The 21,747-nt window shown below is 43.9% G+C and overlaps 1 protein-coding gene across 1 annotated transcript in view; it reads right to left on the bottom strand.

Moving 5' to 3' along the window:
• Nucleotides 1-951: 951 nt before the first annotated feature.
• LOC144673226 (uncharacterized) overlaps nt 952-21,747 on the bottom strand; it is a 91,158-nt gene continuing 70,362 nt past the window's right edge. Inside the window, 3 exon segments of the mRNA XM_078535166.1 lie at nt 952-1,777; nt 20,731-20,863; nt 20,866-21,368. Of these exon segments, the coding sequence (XP_078391292.1) occupies nt 1,102-1,777; nt 20,731-20,863; nt 20,866-21,368 (1,312 nt within the window). The 3' untranslated portion in view covers nt 952-1,101.

Below are 21,747 nucleotides of genomic sequence, written 5' to 3'. Positions count from 1 at the left end.
AAGAACAGGTCCCAGACATGCTCAGCTACTTGACAACAGAACAACATGGAGTGATTATTGTGGAAAATTGAATCAGATATTTTAAATCATCAAGACATTAACTCACACTCCATAGTGAAACTAATTATAAAACAATCAGCATTGAATTAAACACACTGGTACCTATCAGAGGGAGTAAAGTTAAAGTGAAGAGGGAAATAGAATCTGGATTTAGAAAATATCCACAAGTTGGAGGCGGGTGAACAGAGAGATGGAGAATCTTTAAAATCCGTACATGAACTTTTGTTTGAACCAGATGTATTTACAACATTCCAAAAATGTAGAATTGTGTGAGATGATCGGCAGGTGAGGAGGATGAATCTTAGTCAATAATTATCACATTTTATTCAATAAGTTTTTACGTTTATTCTTGGTGGCAGCTCAAGGGTTTGTGTTGCTGATTCTGATCATTCTAGTAGCTTTAGTATGTTATCTACAGTTTGTCATCAAGAAATTAGGAAAACAAGCTCGTAGCTTAGAAATAGTGAGGTTAGTCAGAAATCAGTTGTGAGAAATCAGTAAGGATATTCCCTTCTCAAGATGGGGAGGTCTGTAAGAAATTATTGTCTAATAACCTTATAAAATCTTCAGAAATGTATTGAATATTATAGGAATAGCTCTCTATCTTTTGCTTAGGAAGAATGAGGGGAGATGGGAGAGAAACTGGAGAAAGATGTGGGTTCAGGGCTCAGACAAGAGGAAACTTTAGAGACAGTTTGTTCCGGTGGGTTAGTGGAAGGGAGGGAAGCAGCAGAGGCAGATGATCGGATTGTCCCAATCTTAGTGACAAAGAAGCTCCATGAACTCCTCACACTTATTGTTGGAGGTGAGGATGGAGGAGCCAGGGGAGAGGGAGAGCCTTTCCAAAGGAACTAACTTGTGTTAGAGATATTAAAAAGACTTGACACACGGTGAGTTGAACACAAAGCTGATTTATTTGACTTTTATCCAGAATATCAACCCCTATAACTGGGCTGTAGTTTATTAACATCAGCAGAAACAGCCCCAAATGAGCATGGTTAGTCCTGGATGGAATTTCACAACAACATCCAATCACTGTAGTTACTTGTGAACCAGCTGGTGTCTCAGCAGGTGGGATGACTGAGTGAATCCCTTCCCACACTCGGAGCAGGTGAATGGTCTCTCCCCAGTGTGAACTCGCTGGTGTGTCAGCAGGTGGGATAACTGAGTGAATTCCTTCCCACATTCTGAGCAGGTGAATGGCCTCTCCCCAGTGTGACTGCGCTGGTGTTCAGTGAGGTGAGATGACCACCTGAACCCAGTCCCGCACTGAGAGCACCTGAATGGTGTCTCATCAGTGTGAAGACATTGATGGGACATCAGATTCCCAGAACTTAGGTAGCACTTCCCACAGTCTGGACATTTAAAAGGTCTCTCCTCAGTGTGAACTCGCTGGTGTGTCAGCAGGTTGGATGAATCCGTAAATCCCTTCCCACACTCAGAGCAGATGAAAGGTCTCTCCCCAGTGTGAACTCGCTTGTGAGTCAACAGGTGGGACAACGGAGTGAATCCCTTCCAACACTCGGAGCAGGTGAACGGCCTCTCTCCAGTGTGACTGCGCCGATGAATTTCCAGCAGGGAAGGGTAATTGAATCCCTTCCCACAGTCCCCACATTTCCACGGTTTCTTCCCAGTGTGACTGCGTTTATGTTTTGACAGGTCAGACGATCGGCTGAAGCCTCGTCCACACACAGAACACGTGTACGGTTTCTCCCCACTGTGAACGGTGCTTTTTCCTTCCATGTTCAAAATCCAATGATATACAGGTTACGATAGAAGGGGTGACTGCATCAAATTCTGAAGTGATGTTTGGTTTCAGTTTCCTGATGATAAATCCTCCCCTTCTGTGAAATTGATTTAAAACAGAAAAAAGGGAGTGAGAGAGAACCCACAAAAACACAAAGGCAGGTTGTGAAATTGAGCTGAATGAATCTGGGAATTTGTGGGGCCGGCACGAGGAAAAAGTGACCATGAAAACTGCTGGATTGTCATAAAAACCCAACTAGTTCATTCATGTCCTTCAGGGAAGGGAAGCTGCCACCCGGTCTGGGCCTACACAAGACTCTGGCCTACAAGGGTGGAGAGAGGTGGGAGGGGCAGGGGGTGAAAGGATATCAACAACAAAACTTTGACTAAATTTCCAGAAACATCAACCTCCACCCCCTGGAAGGACCAGGGTAGCAGGTGTATGTGAACACCATCACCTCCAAGTTCCCCTGCAAGTCACACACCATCCTGACTTGTCTGACATCCAGTATTTGATGAGCAGAAAGTTCCTCCATTTAATTACTGGAAAGACTGAAGCCATTGTCTTCAGTCCCAGCTAAAAACTCCACTCCCTAGACACCGACTCCATCCCTCTCCCTGACTGACTGAGACTGAACCAGACTGTTGATAGGAATAGGAGTAGGCCATTCAGCCCGTCAAACCTGCTCCACCGTTCAATCCGATCAATGTCTTTTTCCCCAAACTGTCCCCATATCCCTTTATGTAATTGCTAAGCCTGTCATCCATTCCATTGTTCCCTCTAGACTCAACTCCTGGTCGGCCTCCCACATTCAGCACCCCTGTAATCCAGAACTCTGCTTACTTGCACCAAGTCTTGTTTACCCATCACCCTTGTACCCACTGACTTACAAAGGCTCTGGGTTAAGGAGAACCTAGATTTTAAATTTCTCATCCTTAGTTTAAATTCGTGAAAGGTCTTTCCTTCCCTATCTCTGTAATCTCCTCCAGCCTCACAACCCTCTGAGATATCTACACTTCTCGAATTCCGACCTCATCAGCATTCCTGATTTTAACTGCTCCACCTTTAGTGTCTCCCCCAGCATCTGCCACATAAGCTCTGGAATTTCCCCCCTAAACCTCTCCACTTCTCTTTCCTCCTTTTTGATACTCCTTAAAACCTACCTCTTTTAGTAGACCTTTGTTCATCTGCCCTGATATCTCTTCATGTGGCTTGGTGTCAGATGTTGCTTTCTAACACTCCTGTGAAACATCTTAGAGTGTTCTATCACACAACAGAATTAATTAATTAGTGTTTCAGGGTGGGCAGTATGTGATGGTCAAGAGAAGCTCAGAACGGAAGAGAAATTGACTAAAGCACAGGAAAAACAATTCCTGACTCTGAAAGATACTGTGGGAAGATAAAGCTGGGAAGCCAGCAGCACATGGTCAGGGGATGGGCAGCAGTGGAAACTTCATTTAGACAGAGTTGGCAGAAGTTACAGTAGAGTATGAAACATAGTTAAAACACACCCAGTATTAGAGGCAGGGGAGGTTAGTCAATGGCAGAGAGATGATCAGGAAGGGCAGAGGTAAAACAGGACCATAGGTGGACATGGATTCAGATCCACAGTAAAGGAGTCACACCAGCTCCAGTGCCATTGAAATCTCACAGATAACATAGTACAACACTTGTAGATGATTACTCAAAAATATTAACCTCTGAAACTATTTCACTCATTCCAACTTTAGACTCTCCTGCTGGAGCCTGCGACTGGAAAGAAAACAGAAGCACTGGAGTCAGAGAAAAATCTCCCAGTTGAGGAAATACCCGGGGAGCAGGGTGATGTCACCGTGTAATTGTCGATGTGTGATGATGTCACTGTGTAATTGTTGATGTGCGATGATGTCACAGACATGGACACAAGAACATCTGGGTCTGTGCAAACCAGTGATCACCACACATTATGAAGGATGTGAGGGTCCTTGAGGGACTGCAGAGTAGATTTGCCAGAATAATTTGAGGGGTGAGGGATTTTAATTGTAAGGTTAGGTTCGGGAAACTGGGGTTTTCCTCCTTGGTGTAAAGGACATTGAGGGGAGATTTGATAGATGTGTACAAGATTATGAAAGGTATGTATAGGGTAGTTAAATAAAATCTTTTCCCATTAGCTGATTATAAAAGGATTAAGGGACAGAGATTTAAGATTTTAGGCAAGATCCACAAGGGGGATGTGAGGAAGAGATTTTTTACCTGGTGACTGGTAGTGACCTGGAACTCAATGCTTACATTCAAAGGCTGGTGATATTAAGGTGCTGAGGAATCAAGTGACTTTCAGATGTTGCTGTGCTGTTTGGTTTGAGTTTCTCATCTCCCTTGAGTTTCCCCTCTTTTTCTAAAATCCTGTAAATGGAGTACACAAGATCCATCACTGTCAGTCCAGGACAGAAATTCTGAAAGGGTTCTCTTGGTTTGAGTTTGCTGTGTGTAAATCCTCCCCTTCTAATCCCCTGTAAAAGGAGTTTCCAAAATCCATCCCTGTTCGTCCAGGATAGAAATGCACAACATTCCCTCCTCCTGCTACCTGGACCAGGATGACTGCGCATGCGCCCTGCTGCACATTGCCCCCTATAAAGATGGCGGCCGTTACCCCGGGCCTGACGAAGGGAGAAATCCAGAATTTTTCGGCCCGTTCTCTGTAAACACAAGACCGGTACCTTGTTATGTCTGCGGCCTGCACTGTGTCTTTATGAAGCCTCCCTGCCCACTCCGCTGGCTCCATTCCTCCTCACACACCCACTAACTCTGTTAGTTTGCTCCGCTCAACATTCTCTCACCGCTCTGAGCAGCTTCAGTTACAGACCAGCACTGCACATGCTCATGAAACAGGCCGTAATGCGCATGTTTCAAACATACACACACACACACACCACACACGCAGAGTAATGCGCATGTGCAGGAAGCTGCTTTAATGGGGAGAGGGCACATTCTTCCCCGCAGCGAATGCTGGGTGACCACCCCATCATTCAAAGGTGATAATGTGCAACAGAAACATATGTCCTGTAATCAGAATACGATGCCAAGGGGGCAAGATATAAAATCCTTGAATCAATCGATGCAGTGACCAAATTGGTCTGGTCTCCACCATAATTCTCTCCTGGATGTAATGAACAGCAGAACAAAGCCCTACAGTTAAACCTGAACTCAGTGGAGTCTCAGCAGTTGGATTGAGCTGGTGCCTTTTTTTTGCTCCCAAACATGGAACATTAAGTGCCTCTTGCCAGTAGCAATGCCCTGATTGTGGATCAAACTTTGAACTTTTCAAGTTGGGGTGTTAACATGTGGGCAAACTGAATAAAGCCCTTTGCACTCATGAAGTATCTGAATGGCCTCGCACCAGTGAGACTGTGTTGCTGTGTCGGTAAAAGAGCTGATGAGTGAATCCCTTTCCATTTCCAGCTGGTGAATGGTCTGTTTACAGATTGAGTTTACCTATAATTTTTCAGCTCAGACATGGATCTCGAAATCTACTGGTAATGGGTTCGTCCATAAGAACAAGGAGCAGGAGTAGGCCATTCGGCCCCTCAAGCCTGCTCCACCATTCTATAAGATCGTGGCTGATCTGAAAGTAACCCAAAATCTATATCGTGCCTACCCCCGATAATCTATCACCCCCTCGCTTACCAAGAATATATCCACCTCTGTTTTAAAAATATTCAAAGACTTTGCTTCCACAATCTTTTCAGGAAGGGAGTTCCAAAGACTCACGGCCCTCTGAGAGAAAAAGAACTTTGCTTCAGCTCCGTTTTAAATCGGTGACCCTTTATTTTTAAACAGTAATCTCTAGTTCTAGATTGTCCCACAAGAGGCAACATCGTCTCCACATTAACCCTGTCAAGTCCCCTCAGGATCGCATATGTTTCAGTAAGGAGTTACAGAAAATCAAAATACTGCAGGTGCTGGCTATCTGAAATAAAAACAGAAAATACTGGAATTCTCAGCAAATCTGTTAGCATCTGTGGAGAGATAAACATGTTTTTCATTTCAGGCCTGTAACCTTTCATCAGAACTGCACTGCATCCGAACTGTTAATTTTGCCTCTCAATCCAAAGATGCTGCCAGGTGTAGTCAGGGAACTCAAGAAGAAAAGGAAAATCCCTCTGAGGAATGGAATTCGAGGAAAATGAAGGGTGAAATGCCCGACTGACCAGAGACAGTCAAGGCATCTTTCCTTTCTTTAAGACGCTGGAACATTGACTCTGATGTTATCGGTGAAATTAACTGATCTGAGGCATTGAAAGGATTCTCTTTACCGCACATCAGGAATTCAAACCTAATATTGGCTTTGGGACAATCAGAATATTTGGTAACAGACAATACACGGGAAGGCTTTAAGAGAGACGGCACTGGTTGTAGGAGAGCTGGTCACTGAGTACTTGGGCTGCAAAATAATATTCCCAAAATGGTGCCATATCTACTGTTATCCAGTGAACTCCCACACAAAAAGCAAACACACAAACACATATAATGAGAAAAGATTTGAGCCAAATAAATAGCTTCATCGTACCAATTAAAAATCTAGGAAATTATTGGATTCAAACAAACCCATCAATTAATCTCTCTTCCTCAGCTCCACAGTGAGTGAGACAGGGAAAAGCAGAAAAGCAACCTGGGCTAAACCTTCCCATACACCGAGCACAGGCTCAGGGAAACGCAGGTAGATTATATCCCGGTCACTAAACCTCCGAGCAGCATTTACAGAATACCCAAGTTAGTGAGTCACAAATAAAAGTTACACCAACTTTCTAAAGCTTTTCACTGTATTTGTTCTCAAGTGTCAGATTTGCAGCTGAGGCAAAGCTTCAAACCTCATTCCACTGATTCCGGTGGGGCTGGTAAATGTTTCTAAGAAATTGTTTTAACAACTTCACAAGATCAATAAATCTTCATTCCCTGACTGGGAATTGAATTATGAGAGCGTTGAATCCTAACCACTAGACCACCATACTAGCTGTCCAACGTACTTTCGGTTTGGCTTATCTACAGCCTTTGCCCTTTTTTTCATTTCAGTTGAGGTTTAGGTTCAACAAAAAACGACTTCTTCAGCCAATGAAAACAACGATTGCTGTGAGCTGGAACATGAAATTGACAGTGAGGTGAAATAGTCCCACAAGCTGCTCATGTGCAACTTTCAATTTCCAAAACCCTCCAACCTAAATGCTATTGGTCCAATGAAAGTGCCGAATCATAGTCACTGTGCCACGAGGGAAACTACCAATAAGGCTTGAAATTTGACTTATGGAGACTACTGTTTACATGTTTTTTTTTTTCATTTCAGATCTTTTCCACCAGAGACAACTTGCTCCGACCAAATGGTCTGTTTAGGTTGAACACAAATGACTTCTTCACCAACCATTGCTGTTAGCTGGAACATGAAATCGATACTTTCTCCCTTTAAGACAGTTCTTAAAGCTTCCACCTTTGACAGAGCTTTTAGTCATCTGACCGTATATGTGGCTCAGTGTCACACTTTGTAATATAATGATCCTGGGGAACGCCTTGTGACGTTTCATTACGTTAAACGTGCTTTATAAATATAAGTTGTTGTTGTAAGGCATATATAGAAAGGGCCAATCTCCTCTTTTATCTTTTACGCTGCTGCTTCTCTCTGCAACTTTTTAACACGATGTTGCACAACTAATGTAAATAAAATTTGTGATTTTTAAAACGCTTTCACCCCTCAGGGAACTGAACCACATTGACAATCGCAGAGGAACACACACAGAGAGATATGCACCGAGAGTGACAGACGCCTAAGGGGAGACCGAGGCGTAGAAAGCAAGGATTTCAGTAACTTGGCTCAGTTTTTGTTCGATTTCCAAAAGCAAATTTCCTGAATGGAAATCAGAAAATACATGTGCATTTGGATGGGTTTTCTTCTATTGAAATGATAATTAATTCGGTTAAAATCACAAAAGGTAAAAACCTTAGTCAGCAGGATGTTTATATTTACAACAAAGGTAAATGATTGCACTTCCACTCACATTTAAATAAACACGCTTGGATAATGCTCTTGCCTGGTTTCAAACTGCTGCGCTATCACATGTGAAGCAAATATGACCCCCACTCGCCTCTACAAACCCTGCGCTGTAAAGAGCCCAATGGAGCTGTCTGGAATGTTAAGCGGTGACGTCATGCAGCAGCACTTTGGGTCTTTGTTTTGAAGAAATGGATTCGGCTGTTCTCATTAGGAATGCTGGAGACAGACTGATCAACAATGTCATCATCAAATGGCACAGCGCAGTAAGAGGACCTCCACCCATTCTCTCTATGTCAGTTTTGTACAAAGAGCTTTATAATTAATCTCAATTTCCTTTCTCTTTCTCCTTAACCCTGTTTTTTCTCGCTTTCAAGCCATTTTCCAATTCCCATTTGGAAATTCAGAGTTAAGAAAACCAATATTGAAAGCTTCAGCTGGTTCCTCACCTGAGCAAATATGTCAGGCTTGGTTTTCCGGGCACTGACGTTTGCAGTGCTTTATTTTGGTCGGAAGAACAAGGCAGTATAATTTTCAGGGTGACCTGGAATCAATCGGGCCGAATGTCCTCTTCCTCTGCTGTAGCCATCCCAAGATTTTATATGAACAGCATTAATACTCGTTGAAGGCTCATTGCTGTGGCCGAGTGGTTAAGGTTGGATTCAAAACCCATTGGAAATCTCCCCACATAGGCTTGAATCCTGTCGACTGCGCTGTTCCCTTTTCTTCCCTTTCGGTGCCTCCAGAATAAATTATTGATGAAATGAAGTCAAAAACCTTCCAAACTCTCCTGTGTGTTTTTCCTGCTTCACTTCCATGTTCCTTCATTCCCGTACATCTACTATCATTCACCAAATCTCAAAATGAGCACCGTGGGATTTGTATTGCACAGTGACTCGCTTTCCTGTTTCCAAGATAAATACTTATCCTGTATAAGATTCCATTCCCAGATCTAAATTATTTTAAACCAATTAAACTATCTGTTTAAGCATGTGATCGAACCGGACCTTTGGATATCTGTAACAATCATTTATCCCTGTTCTACGAAGAGGGACAATCTGTAACAATTATTTATCCCTTAGTTCTGATGAAGAGTCATACGGACTCGAAACATTAACTGTGTTCCTCTCTGCAGATGCTGCCAGACCTGCTGAGTTTTCCAGGTATTTTTGGTTTTATCCCTGTTCTGTAACAGACTCGGTTGGCAGTTTGAAGAGGAAACGTAATGAGAATGTAGACATAAACTCAGAAATAATAAGGACATGCTGAATCAGAATAAACGTCTTTTATAAATTCAATATGAAATCAATTGTGTAAATAAGTAATAATTATATCAAAACCAGTATCAGGAACCTAAGTCCAACTCACCATGTCATTGGGTCAGAGAAACTATTTTAATTAAGGCAAACTGTGCATGGATTCTGCAGAAACTGCTTCTTCGGAAGTGAATTGGACAGTTATTGAAGTGGATAAACATCATGTTTATGAAAAGAGAGAAGTAAATTGAGACTAATTGGTTCCTCTTCACAACAGAAGCTGGCACAGGTCGGTTTAGTGGTTAGGATTCAGTGCTCTTACCGTCGTGCCCCGGGTTTGGATAGATATGATGATCTAATGATTTTCCAACATGTTGTGCCATTTGATGATGGCATTGTTCATCAGTCTGTCTCCAGCATTCCTAATGAGAACAGCTGAAATCCCTTTCTTCAAATCAAAGACCCAAAGTGCTACTGCAGGACTGCATTATAATCAGGGGTATGGGGTACTGTCTCCTGCTGTGTTTCTGTGGTGTAGTGGTTATCACATTCGCCTTGCACAATAAAGGCGCCCTGGTTGGAGTCTGGGGCAGAAACGTTGTCAAGTAGTTGAATTGTTCCTGTTTACTGTGGAACATTAACTGAACGCAGTATCCTACAACCATGTTATGCTCTCTCTGCATCATTTCACAGAATAAACACTCAGCAAAGTAAATGTACTTTTAAACTGGCAGCGGGTGAGTGCGGGCCCGGATATTGCTGCTTTTCCCTGTCTCATTCACTGGAGAGCTGAGGAAGAGAGAATAATTAATGTTTATTTGAATCCAATAACTTCATAAATTTGGAATGTGCAATGGTACATGGTTGATCAGTTGTTAAATTATATTTGAAATTGATCCTCAGAAAAAATCATGACTGTTGGAAATCATTGGGTAACAGGAGAGGTTGCAATTTCTTTTCTTTCTTTTGTCGCTTAAGGACCCAGTGTCACCCTGAACTGTGTGACAATGAATGTTGTTTGTGTTTTACATAAACGTGTCATTTTGTGGGAGAAACGTGCCTCTGGTGAAAGAGGCCTGAAATGAAAATAGAAGATACAGGCATCAGGCCAGGTTGTAACACTTTCAAGTATCATCCCTGGTGGTCTAGTATTCAGGATTTGGCACTTTCACCGCTGCGGCCTGGGTTCGATTCCCGGTCAGGGAACGGTGATTTACAGCCCTCGTGCAAATTGCTAAAATTTAGTTGATTAAAACCTCAAAACGCATAAAAGCTCCGCCAGAATCAGTGGAATTTTGCATCAGTGCCGGAAATGTCATCCGTGCAACAGGTCAAAACCAAATACAGAGGTGAAGAAATGGAATGAGTGAAGGGTTGTGATAGGTAGCATAGCACCAACTGTCGGGATGATGGTGCAAGGCAAAATATAGAGGTAATAGGGGAGCTTTTACTGTTTACACCGGCACAAATATCTCCCAGATCTGCTTCCAACTCTCGTGTTAAAGGAGAAGAAAACTTCTCGCTGAATCTTCCACTTTTTTAACTGCACCTCCTTCCAAAAATTGCAAACTCCTCCTGCATCTTCCATCCTGATATTTTCCTTTGTGACATTTTGATATGAAACTGCACAACTAATGTGAATAAAGTTTGTGATGGGAAAAATGTGTTCAACCCCTCGGGGAACTGAACTACATTGACATAGACAGAGGAACACACACAAACACATACACCGAGAGTGACAGAGGGCAAAGGAGAGGCAAACACCCCGAAAACAAGGATGTCACCAACTTGGCCAATTATTGTTCAATTTCATATTGCAAATTTAGTGAATGTTTGAAAACGAACAGAAATAAGAAATGCGGAAATGATTGAATGGTTTTTATTTCAATTAACTGATAATTAATTCTGAAGGCAGTTTGCTAAAGTTAGGAATTGCTGATGATGCTTTCATTAGTCTCTGTGGCGCAATTGGTCAGCACGTTCAGCTGTTAACCAAAAGGGGGACATTCATTGTGGATACATGGAAACATTCTGATCCTACCCACTGAAGACACATCCATGTCACTGGGAACCAGCTCTCCTACACCCAGTGCCGTCTCCCTTCGAGCGTTTCTGTGTCTTGTCTGTTACCAAGTATTCTGATTATCCCGAAACTGATATTAGGTTTGAATTCCTGATTTGCAGTAACGAGAATCCTTTCAATGTCACAGATCAGTTAATTTCACTGATAACATTAGAATCAATGTTCCAATATCTTAAAGAAGGGAAAGGTGCCTTGATTGTCTCTGTTCAGTTGGACAGTTCACCCTTCATTCTCATCGAATTCGATTCCTCAAAAGGGGCGTCCTTTTTCTTCTGAGTTCCCTGACCACATTTGGCAGCATCTTTGTATTGAGAGCCATAATTAACAGTTCAGATGCAGTGCAGTTCTGATGAAATGTTGCAGACCTGAAATAAAAGCTATGTTTCTCTCTCCACAGACGCTATCAGATCTGCTGAGAATTCCAGCATTTTCTGTTTCATTTCATATAGCCGGCATCTGCAGTATTTTGATTTTATTTAAATGATTTGTGCTAAGAATGTGGAATCCATGACCAGTAGACTCCGAGATCCACGTTTGACTGGAAACCGTATAGGTAAACTAACAATGTTAACATATTGTTCACCAGTTGGAAATGGAAAGTGATTCACCATATCAACTCATTTACTGAGACGGCAACACAGTCTCCGTGGTGAGAGACCATTCAGATCCTTCATGCATGTGAAAGGATTTATTCAGTTAGCCCACCAGTTAACACTCGAGCTTTAAAAGTTCAAAGGATTTGATCCACAATTGAAGCATTGCTACTGGCAAGACACGGTTTCAATATTCCATGTATATTCAAGAAATATCATCAGTTCACCCCATCTGCTGAGACTTTAGTGAGTCCAAGCCTAACTGTAAAAGTTTGTTCTGCTGTTACTAGTTACATCCAGGAGAGAATTGTTGTGGATGTCAGTGCAATTTGGTCGCTGCATCAGTTCACTCAACAATTTTATATGTTGGCCCTATGGCCCCCATAGTATTCTGATCAGAGGACATAGATTTTGATTCTATATATCGACGCTCAATGGCGGAGCGGTCACCCAGCATTCGCTTCGGCTCAAAATGTGCCCTATACTCACTAGAGAATCTAAATGCGCATGCGCAAATCGGCTAGTTTTTGGAGCATGCGCGGTGCTGGTCTGTGACAAGCTGTTTAGAGTGGGTGAGAGAATGTCGAGTGGAGCAAACTAACAGAGTTAGTGGGTGTGTGAGGAGGAATGGAGCCAGCGCAGTGGGCAGGGAGCCTTCATAAAGACACAGTGCAGGCCGCAGACCCCAAATAACAAGGTACCGGTCTTGTGTTTGCAGAAAACGGGCCGAAAAAGTCTGGATTTCTCCCTCCGCCAGGCCCGTGGTAACGGCCGCCATCTTTATAGGGGGCAATGTGCAGCAGGGCGCATGCGCGGTCTCCGCGGTACAGGTAGCAGGAGGGGTGAACTGGACTGACAGGGATGGATTTTGGAAACTCCTTTTACAGGGGGTTCGAAGGGGACGATTTACACACAGCAAACTCAGACCAAGAGAAATGTTTCCTTCTTCTCAATTTCTACCCTAGGCTGATAGGAATGGATTTTGAGTACTCCATTTATAGGATGCTAGAAGATGAGGTTTTGCAGGTGGGAAATTCAAACCAAACATCACCTCAAAGTCTGATAGAATCACTCGATTCATCAGGACCTGGATATTATCGGCCTCTGAGTGTAAGCAATAAGGTCTAGGTCATTAGCACTCACTGTGTAAAATTTCTTCCTCATATCTCTCCGGTAGATCTTGCCCAAAATCTTGCCCAGTTACAGGATTTATTAACATCAGAAGAAACAAACCCCAACTGTCAGAATGAACAGAATCCAACCCCAGCAGTCACTTGTGAACTGGCTACATTCTCAGCAGATTGGACAATCAATGAAATCCCTCCTCACACACGGAGAAGGTAAACGGCCTCTCCCAGTGTGAACTCGCTGGTGTCTGTCTTGGAGGGGATGGTTTTCCCGTTCACCAGTTGTCCTTGTCCTTCCAGGCGGTGGGGGGTGTGGGTTTGGGAGATTCTGTCAACGTTCTGGTTGAGTTTCAAATGTTTGAAATCTATGTTATTTTCCTCTCCTGCACCTTTCTGTCTGTCTGTCTCTCATTCTCTCTCTCTTTCTCTCTCATTCTCTCTCTCTTTCTCTTACATCTTTGATGGCAACAGGACACATTAAGAGAGCAGTTAGCAAAGTTAATGGGATGTTGAGTTTCAGAAACAGAGCTATTGAGTACAAAAGTAGGGAAGCTGTGCTAAATCTTCATAAAGCTCTGGTTAGGCCACAACTTGTGTCGGTCCAGACTGGGTGGCAGGCTCCCTTCCCTGAAAGACATTCCAAAGAACCCTAGACCCAGAGAAAAGTTACGGCACAGAAACAGGCCATTCAGCCCATTTTGCCTGCGCCGGCCAAAAAAGAAGAAACTAGCCAATCATTCAGATACTGAAGCAGCCCATGTCCGAAGCAGCAAGACGTGGACAATATCCAGGCTTGGGCTGATAAGTGGCAAGTAACATTCGCACCACACAAGTGCCAGGCAATGACCATCTCCAACAAGAGAGAATCCAACCATCGCCTCTTGATGTTCAATGGCATTAACATCACTGAACCCCCCCCATTATCAACATCCTGGGGGTTACCATTGACCAGAAACTGAACTGGACTAGCCATATAAATACTGTGGCTACAAGAGCAGGTCAGAGGCTAGCAATAGTGCGACAGGTAACCCACCTCCTGACTCCCCAAAGCCTGTCCACCACCTACAAGGCACAAGTCAGGAATGTGATGGAATACTCCCTACGTGTGAGGATGGGTGTAGCTCCCACAACACTCAAGAAGCTTGACACCATCCAGGATAAAGCATCCACTTGATTGGCACCACATCTACAAACATTCACTCCCTCCACCACCAACGCACAGCAGCAGCAGTGTGTACCATCTACGAGATGCACTGCAGAAATTCACCAAGGCTCCTCCAACAGCACCTTCCAAACCCATGACCACTATCTCTAGATGGACAAGGGCAGCGGATAGATGGGAACACGTCCACCTAGAAGTTCCCCTCCAAGTCACTTACCATCCTGACTTGGAAATATATCGCCGTTCCTTCACTGTCGCTGGGTCAAAATCCTGGTACTCCCTTCCTAACAGGACTCTGGGTGTATCACTGTGGCCTTGATGTCAAGGACAGTGACTCTCTCCTCACCTCAGGAGTTCAGCTCTTTTGTCCATGTTTGAACTAAGGCTGTAATGAGGTCAGGAGCTGAGTGGCCCTGGCGAAACCCAAACTGGGCGTTAATGAGCAGGTTATTGCTAAGTAAGGGCTGCTTGATAGTGCTGTCATTGACCCCTTCCATTACTTTACTGATAATCGAGAGTAGACTGATGGGGCGGTAATTGGCCGGGTTGGATTTGTCCTGCTTTTTGTGTACCTGGGCAATTTTCCACATAACTGGGCAGATGCACTTGTCCTCTCCAAAAGTATTAGCTCACATCTTTCAGGATTGAACTCCGTTTGCCACTTCTCCGCCCACTCAACCATAAGATTGATATCATTCTGGAGACAACAGTTGTCCCCTTCACTCTCAACTACACGGCCAATTCTTGTGTCATCTGCAAATTTCCCGATCATGCCTCCTTCCTAAGGCTTAGTCACCAGAAGTGGACGCAATACTCAAGTTGTGATTTAACCAGAGGTTTGTAAAGATTCAGCACAGCTTCCCTGCTTTTGTACTCAATTTCACCGTTTATGAAGCTCAAGATCCAATTTGCTTTGCTAACTACTCTCTTAATCTGTGCTGTCACCTTCAAAGATCTCCGCACATGAAGTCCCAGCTCCCTGTACACTCTTTAGAACTAGGCCATTAATCTCTATTGCCCCTCTCTGTCCCTTCTGCCAACATACATGACCTCCTATGAGGGTTTCAATGATCAGTGAATTCCCTTCTCTCACACACGGAGAAGGTGAACGGTTGATTCCCCAGTGTGAACTCGCTGGTGTGTGTCTTGGAGATGATGATTTTCCCTGCACCAGCTGCTGTTGTGCTTCTAGATGGTGGGGGTTGTGGGTTTGGGAGATTCTGTGATTCTGGTTGAGTTGCAAATGGATGAATTGCATCTCCTTTTTCCTCTCCTCCACCTCTCTCTCTCTCTCTCTTTCTGGCTCTCTCTCTCTCTTTACCCCCCCTCCTCCCTCTCTCTCTCTTTTTCTCCTCCAGTAGAAGCCAGAGTCTTGTGTTGGCCCAGACCGGGTGGCAGGTTCCCTTCCTTGAAGGACATTAGTGAACCAGTTGGGTTTTTATGACAATCCAGCAGTTTTCATGGTCACTTTTTCCTAGTGCCGGCCCCACAAATTCCCAGATTCATTCAGCTCAATTTCACAACCTGCCCTTGTGTTTTTGTGGGTTCTCTCTCATATTTCCTTTTCCTTGTTTTAAATTAATTTTTCCAGCATATTGCAAAGGGAGGACATGCAGTCAGGAAACTGGCATCAAACGTCACAGAATCTGACAAAGAGTCATTCGATTCATCAGGACCTGAATATCGTCGGCCTTTGAACATGGAAACAAAAAACACTGTTCACTATGTGCAGAAACTGTGGAAATGTGGGGACTGTGGGAAGGAATTCAATGGCCCGTCTGAGCTGAAAAAGCATCAGCGCACTCACACTGGGGAGAGAGCGTTCACCTGCTCCGTGTGTGGGAAGGGATTCACTCAGTCAGCCCACCTGCTGACACACCAGCAACTTCACACTAATGAGAGACCTTTTACATGTCCTTACTGCGGGAAGTGCTATAAGGTTCCGGGGAGCTGATGTCCCATCAACTTGTACACACTGATGAGAGACCGTTCAGGTGCTCTCACTGTGGGACTGGGTTCAGGCGAGCATCTCAACTCACTGCACACCACCGAGTTCACACTGGGGAGAGACCATTCACCTGCTCAGTGTGTGAGGAGGGATTCACTCGGTCATCCCACCTGCTGAGACTCCAGCGAATTTGCAAACAGCTACAGTGATTGCCTCTCCCCTGTCTCCTCCATCCTCACCTCCAACAGCAAGTGTGAGGAGCTTGTGGAGCTGCTTTGTCACTAAGATTGAGACAATCTGATCAGCTGCCTCTGCTGCTTCCCTCTCTTCGATTAACCCACCGGGACAAACTATTTCTTAAGTTCTCCTGTTTTAGGGCTGAACTCACGTCTCTGTCTAGTTTCTCTGCGATTTCCCCTTGGGCGGGTTTCCTATTCTCTCTCCAGATTGGACAATCGGTTGAAGCCTCATCCACACAGAGGATTGGAAGAGTTGTGTGAGTGGACTGCCTAGAAAATCCATGAGAACTTTCTTTGTTTCTTCTGCTCTTTAATGTGTAATTTATACTTAATACTGACTACAATCTGACTTTTAAGTCATATTTCATTGATCTTGATTTTGGATTGATTGTTAAAGTAAAAGGAATAAGAAATGAAATCTTGTCCATTGGTTTTCTTGTTGGGGTCGTTTGGTTAATTTGGTTCATTGATCTCCACAGGGAACAGAACATGGTGGATACATTGGATTTAATCTTCCAGAAATACTTAGATTCTGGAACTATTCCCAAGGATTGGAAGTTAGTAAACATCACCTCACTATTCCAGAAATGGGAAAGAGAGAAAATGGGGAAGTTTTGACCAGTTAGCGTAACATCAGTCATTGGCAAAATGCTGGAATCTATTATTCGGGATGTGGTAACAGGGCATTTAGAAAACCATTAATTGATCAAGCAGAGTCGGTACAGATTTCTGAAAGTGAAATCATGTTTGACAATCTGTGTGGAGTTTTTTGACGGTGTAATGAGTAAGGTGGATAACGAGGAAAACGGTTGATGTCGTGTATTTGGACTTTTGAAAAGCATTCGACAAGGAGCCTCACAAGAGGTTATTACACAAAATTAGGTTTTGCGTGATTGGGGTAATATCTTAGTATGGATTGAGAATTGGTTAAAGGGTAGAAATCAGGCAGTAGGAATAAATGGGACATTTTTGTGTTGGCAGACGGCAACTAGCAGGATACCACAAGGATCAGTAATTGGGAATCAGCAATTTACAATCGATATCAATGACTTGGATGACTGAGTGTAACATATCCAGGTTTGCTGATGATACCAAGTTAGGTCGGAAAGTGAGCAGTGAGGACACAGAGTCTGCAGAGGAATGGAGACAGGCTGGATGTGTGGGTAAGGACATGGCAGATGGAATACAATGTGGTGAACTTATCCATCTTGGTTGGGAACTTTTTAAAAAGGCAGAAAGTTTTGAATGGTGAGAGCCTGGGAAATGTTTGCATTCAGAGGTTTCCTCGAACATGTATCACAGGAAGTTAACATGTTGATCCAGCAAGCAATTAGGAAAGGAAATTGTTTGAGAGCTTTTAAGAAGAGGAAAGAAAGAAAATTACAGCACAGGAACAGGACCTTCGGCACTCCAAGCCTGCGCCGATCATATTGCCCGTCAACTAAAACATTTTGCACTTCCGGGGTCCGTATCCCTCTATTCCCATCCTATTCATGTATTTGTCAAGCTGCCTCTTAAACACCACTATCGTACCTGCTTCCACCACCTCCTCTGGCATCGAATTCCAGACACTCACTACCCTCTGGATAAAAAACTTGCCCCGCACATCACCTTTATAGTTTTCTCCTCTCATCTTAAATCTATGCCCCTAGTAATTGACTCTTCCACCCTGGGAAAAAGCTTCTGACCATCTACTCTGTCCATGCCACTCATAATTTTGTAAACTTCTATCAAGTCGCCCCTCAATCTCCGTCGCTCTAGTGAGAACAATCCAAGTTTCTCCAACCTCTCCTCATAGCTAATAACCTCCAGACCAGGCAGCATCCTGGTAAACCTACTCTGCACCCTCTCCAATGCCTCCATATCCTTCTGGTAATGTGGTGACCAGAATTGCACGCAATATTCCAAGTGTGGCCTAACCAAGGTTCTATACAGCTGCAGCATGACTTCCCAGCTTTTGTACTCAATACCCCTGCCAATGAAGGCAAGCATGCCATATGCCTTCCTGACTACCTTATCCACCTGAATTGCCACTTTCAGTAACCTGTAGACCTGTACACCCAGATCCCTCTGCCCGTCGATACACTTAAGGGTTCTGCCATTTACTGTGTAATTCCTGTCTGTATTAGACCTTCCAAAATGCATTACCTCGCATTTGTCCAGATTAAACTCCATCTGCCATTTCTCCGCACAAGTCTCCAACCGATCTATATCCCATTGTATTCTTTGACAATCCTCTTCACTATCTGCAACTCCTCCAACCTTAGTCTCATCTGCAAACTTACTAATTAGCCCAGTTACATTTTCCTCCAAATCATTTATGTATACCACAAACAGCAAAGGTCCCAGCACTGATCCCTGCGGAACTCCACAAGTCACAGCTCTCCATTCAGAAAAGCACCCTTCCACTGCTACCCTCTGTCTTCTATGACCAAGCCAAGTCTGTATCCATCTTGCCAGCTCACCTCTTATCCCGTGCGACTTTACCTTCTGTACCAGTCTGCCATAAGGGACCTTGTCAAAGGCCTTACTGAAATCTATGTATATAACATCAACTGCCCTTCCGTCGTCGATCATCTTTGTCACTTACTCGAAAAACTCGATCAAGTTAGTGAGACACGACCTCCCCTTCACAAAACCATGCTGCCTCTCACTAATACACCCATTTGCTTCCAAATGGTAGTAAGTCCTGTCACGAAGAATCTTCTCCAATAATTTCCCTACCACTGACGTAAGGCTCACTGGCCTGTAATTTCCTGGATTATCCCTGCTACCCTTCTTAAACAATGGAACAACTTTGGCCATTCTCCAGTCCTCTGGGACCTCACCCGTAGCCAGTGAGGATACAAAGATTTCTGTCAAGGCCCCAGCAATCTCCTCCCTTGCCTCGCTCAGTACTCTGGGGTAGTACCCATCTGGTCCTGGGGACTTATCCACTATAATATTCTTCAAGATGCCTAACACCTCTTTTTTAATCACAACATAATCCAGGCTATCTACACACTCTTCCCTAGACAAATCGATCGCTAAGTCCTTCTCTTTGGTGAATACTGATGAGAGTATCTCTCCCATTTCTTCTGGCTCCACAGATTCCCACCTCTGTCCCTGAGTGGGCCCACCCTTTCCCTGGCTACCCTCTTGCCCTTTACATATGTATAAAAGGCCTTGGGATTTTCCTTAATCCTGAGTGCCTTTATTCCAAAGGGACGGGAGTACACGAGCAAAAAAATCTTACTATAATTTGACAGGGCAGTGGTTCGGCTTCAGCTGGGGACTGTGTGCAGTACTGGTCTCCTTATCTAAGGAATGACATACTTGCCCCAGACGGAGTGAAACAACTCTTCACAAGACTGGTTCCTGGTATGAGGAGATTGTCCAATGAGGAGAAATTGAGGAGACTGGACCTATATTCATTGGAGTTTGGAAGAATGAGAGGTGATCTCATTGAAACATGGAACATTCTTAGGGGGCCTGGAGGGTAGATGCTGAGAAAATGTTTCCCTCTGGCAGGGGAATCTGGAACGTGGGGATTACACTCTCGGAATAAGTTGTGAATCTTTGGAAGCTTCTACCCCAGGAAGTGGTGGATGTTCGTTCAGTTGTTGAATAGATTTAAGACGGAGGTTGATAGATTTTTCAGTGTGAAGGGAATTAAGGTATATGGGGAGAGTGCAGCTAAGGTAGAAGATCAGCTGTGATTGTAAGGAATGGCAGGGCAGGCTCTAAGAGCCAAATGGCCTATTTCTGCTCCTATTTCTTATATTCATTCAACCTCAGTCTGGATCCCCATGAGCTGCTGAGAAAGTGAATTAAATCTTTCTTCACAAATCACCCAAACACCAGACTACAAGTCATGACATTAACTTGTTTATTGGTTACAAATCACAACTTACAGTTAAATCTGAGCACACAGGTTCTGTATAGACATGTGTAAATGTCATCAGAGTTATTCATCAGGTCAGCACGAATGGGGAGAGATATTTCACAAAACAAGGAACACAGATTCCACAGGCTATTCACAGATTCACACTAAGTCAGCACGAATGGATACTGAGTATTAATCACCGCAGGGACCAGAGTCTGAGGTTATAAATTGGTGAGTTTTCTTTAAGATGAATTCCTTCAATATTTGACAAATTAACAGCTTTGAACAGCCTGTCTATCAAATAGCTCAAGTCTACTTGTGATTACAAACATTCAAAACTCACATCCTCATCCTCCAGTTACAGAACACTTTCTCCTGTCAATATAGAGCTGCAGGACTGGACTGTGATCTGTGCTCATCTTCACTTCAATACAGTTTGTGAGTGGATTTGAATTAAAAAGCTTTGTTGACATAGTCATCTATTGACACATGAATGAGAGAGGCTGTGGGGCAAACACAAATCTAATGGGGCAACGAATATCAGAAGTTAACTCCAACTGTCAGAATGAACATGTTTCAGCACTGGATGTGATTTACAGCTGCAATAACAGCAGGATCCAACTCCTGCTCATACTGATGAACTCGCTGATGTCTCTTAAGGTGGGAGGAACAAGTGAATCCCTTCCTACACTCGGAGCAGGCGAATGGCCTCTCCCCAGTGTGAATACGCTGGTGTATAGTGAAATCAGATGATCGCCTGAACCCAGTCCACAGTGAGAGCACCTGAACGGTCTCTCGTCAGTGTGAACAAGTTGATGGTACACCAGCTCCCTTGAACTTTTATAGCACTTCCCACAGTCTGGACATGAAAAAGGCCTCTCATCAGTGTGAACCAGCTGGTGTTTCAACAGGTGGGATGAATCAGTGAATCCCTTCCCACACTTGGAGCAGATGAACGGCCTCTCCCCGGAGTGAACTCGCTTGTGTGTCAGCAGGTTGAATGACCAAATGAATCCTTTCCCACACTGGGAGCAGATGAATGGTCTCTCCCCAGAGTGAACTCGCTGGTGTGTCAGCAGGTTAGCTGACCGAGTAAAGCCCTTCCCACACTTGGAACAGGTGAACGGCCTTTCCCCAGTATGAATACGCTTATGTATTTCCAGCTTGGATGGATAATTGAATCTCTTCCCACAGTCCCCACATTTCCACGGTTTCTCCCCAACATGAACGGTGGATTTTGCTTCCATGTTTAAAAGCGGATGATATTCAGGTCTCGATGAACCAACCAATGTCGTCAGATCCTGATATGATGTTTGATTTCAATTTCCCAACTGCAAGTCTTCCCCTTCTAATACCCTGTGAAATTGATTTAAAACAGAAAAAAGAGAGTCAGAGAGAACCCACAAAAACACAAAGGCAGGCTGTGAAATTGAGCTGAATCAATCTGGTCATTTGTGGGGCCGGCACGAGGGAAAAAGTGACCATGAAAACTGCTGGATTGTCATAAAAATCCAACTGGTTTACTAACGTCCATCAGGGAAGGGAACCTGCCACCCAGTCTGGGTCTACACAAGACTCTGGCCTTCAATGAGGAGAGAACAAGAGAGAGAAATAGAGAGGGAGATAGAGAGAGAGAAAAAGAGAGGTGAAA

The sequence above is a fragment of the Cetorhinus maximus genome, unplaced genomic scaffold (assembly GCF_964194155.1).
Source record: "Cetorhinus maximus unplaced genomic scaffold, sCetMax3.hap1.1 HAP1_SCAFFOLD_316, whole genome shotgun sequence".
In the NCBI taxonomy this organism is placed as follows: Eukaryota; Metazoa; Chordata; class Chondrichthyes; order Lamniformes; family Cetorhinidae; genus Cetorhinus; species Cetorhinus maximus.
The sequence above is the reverse complement of the archived record's forward strand: the minus strand, read 5'-3'. Positions and strand labels throughout refer to the sequence as shown.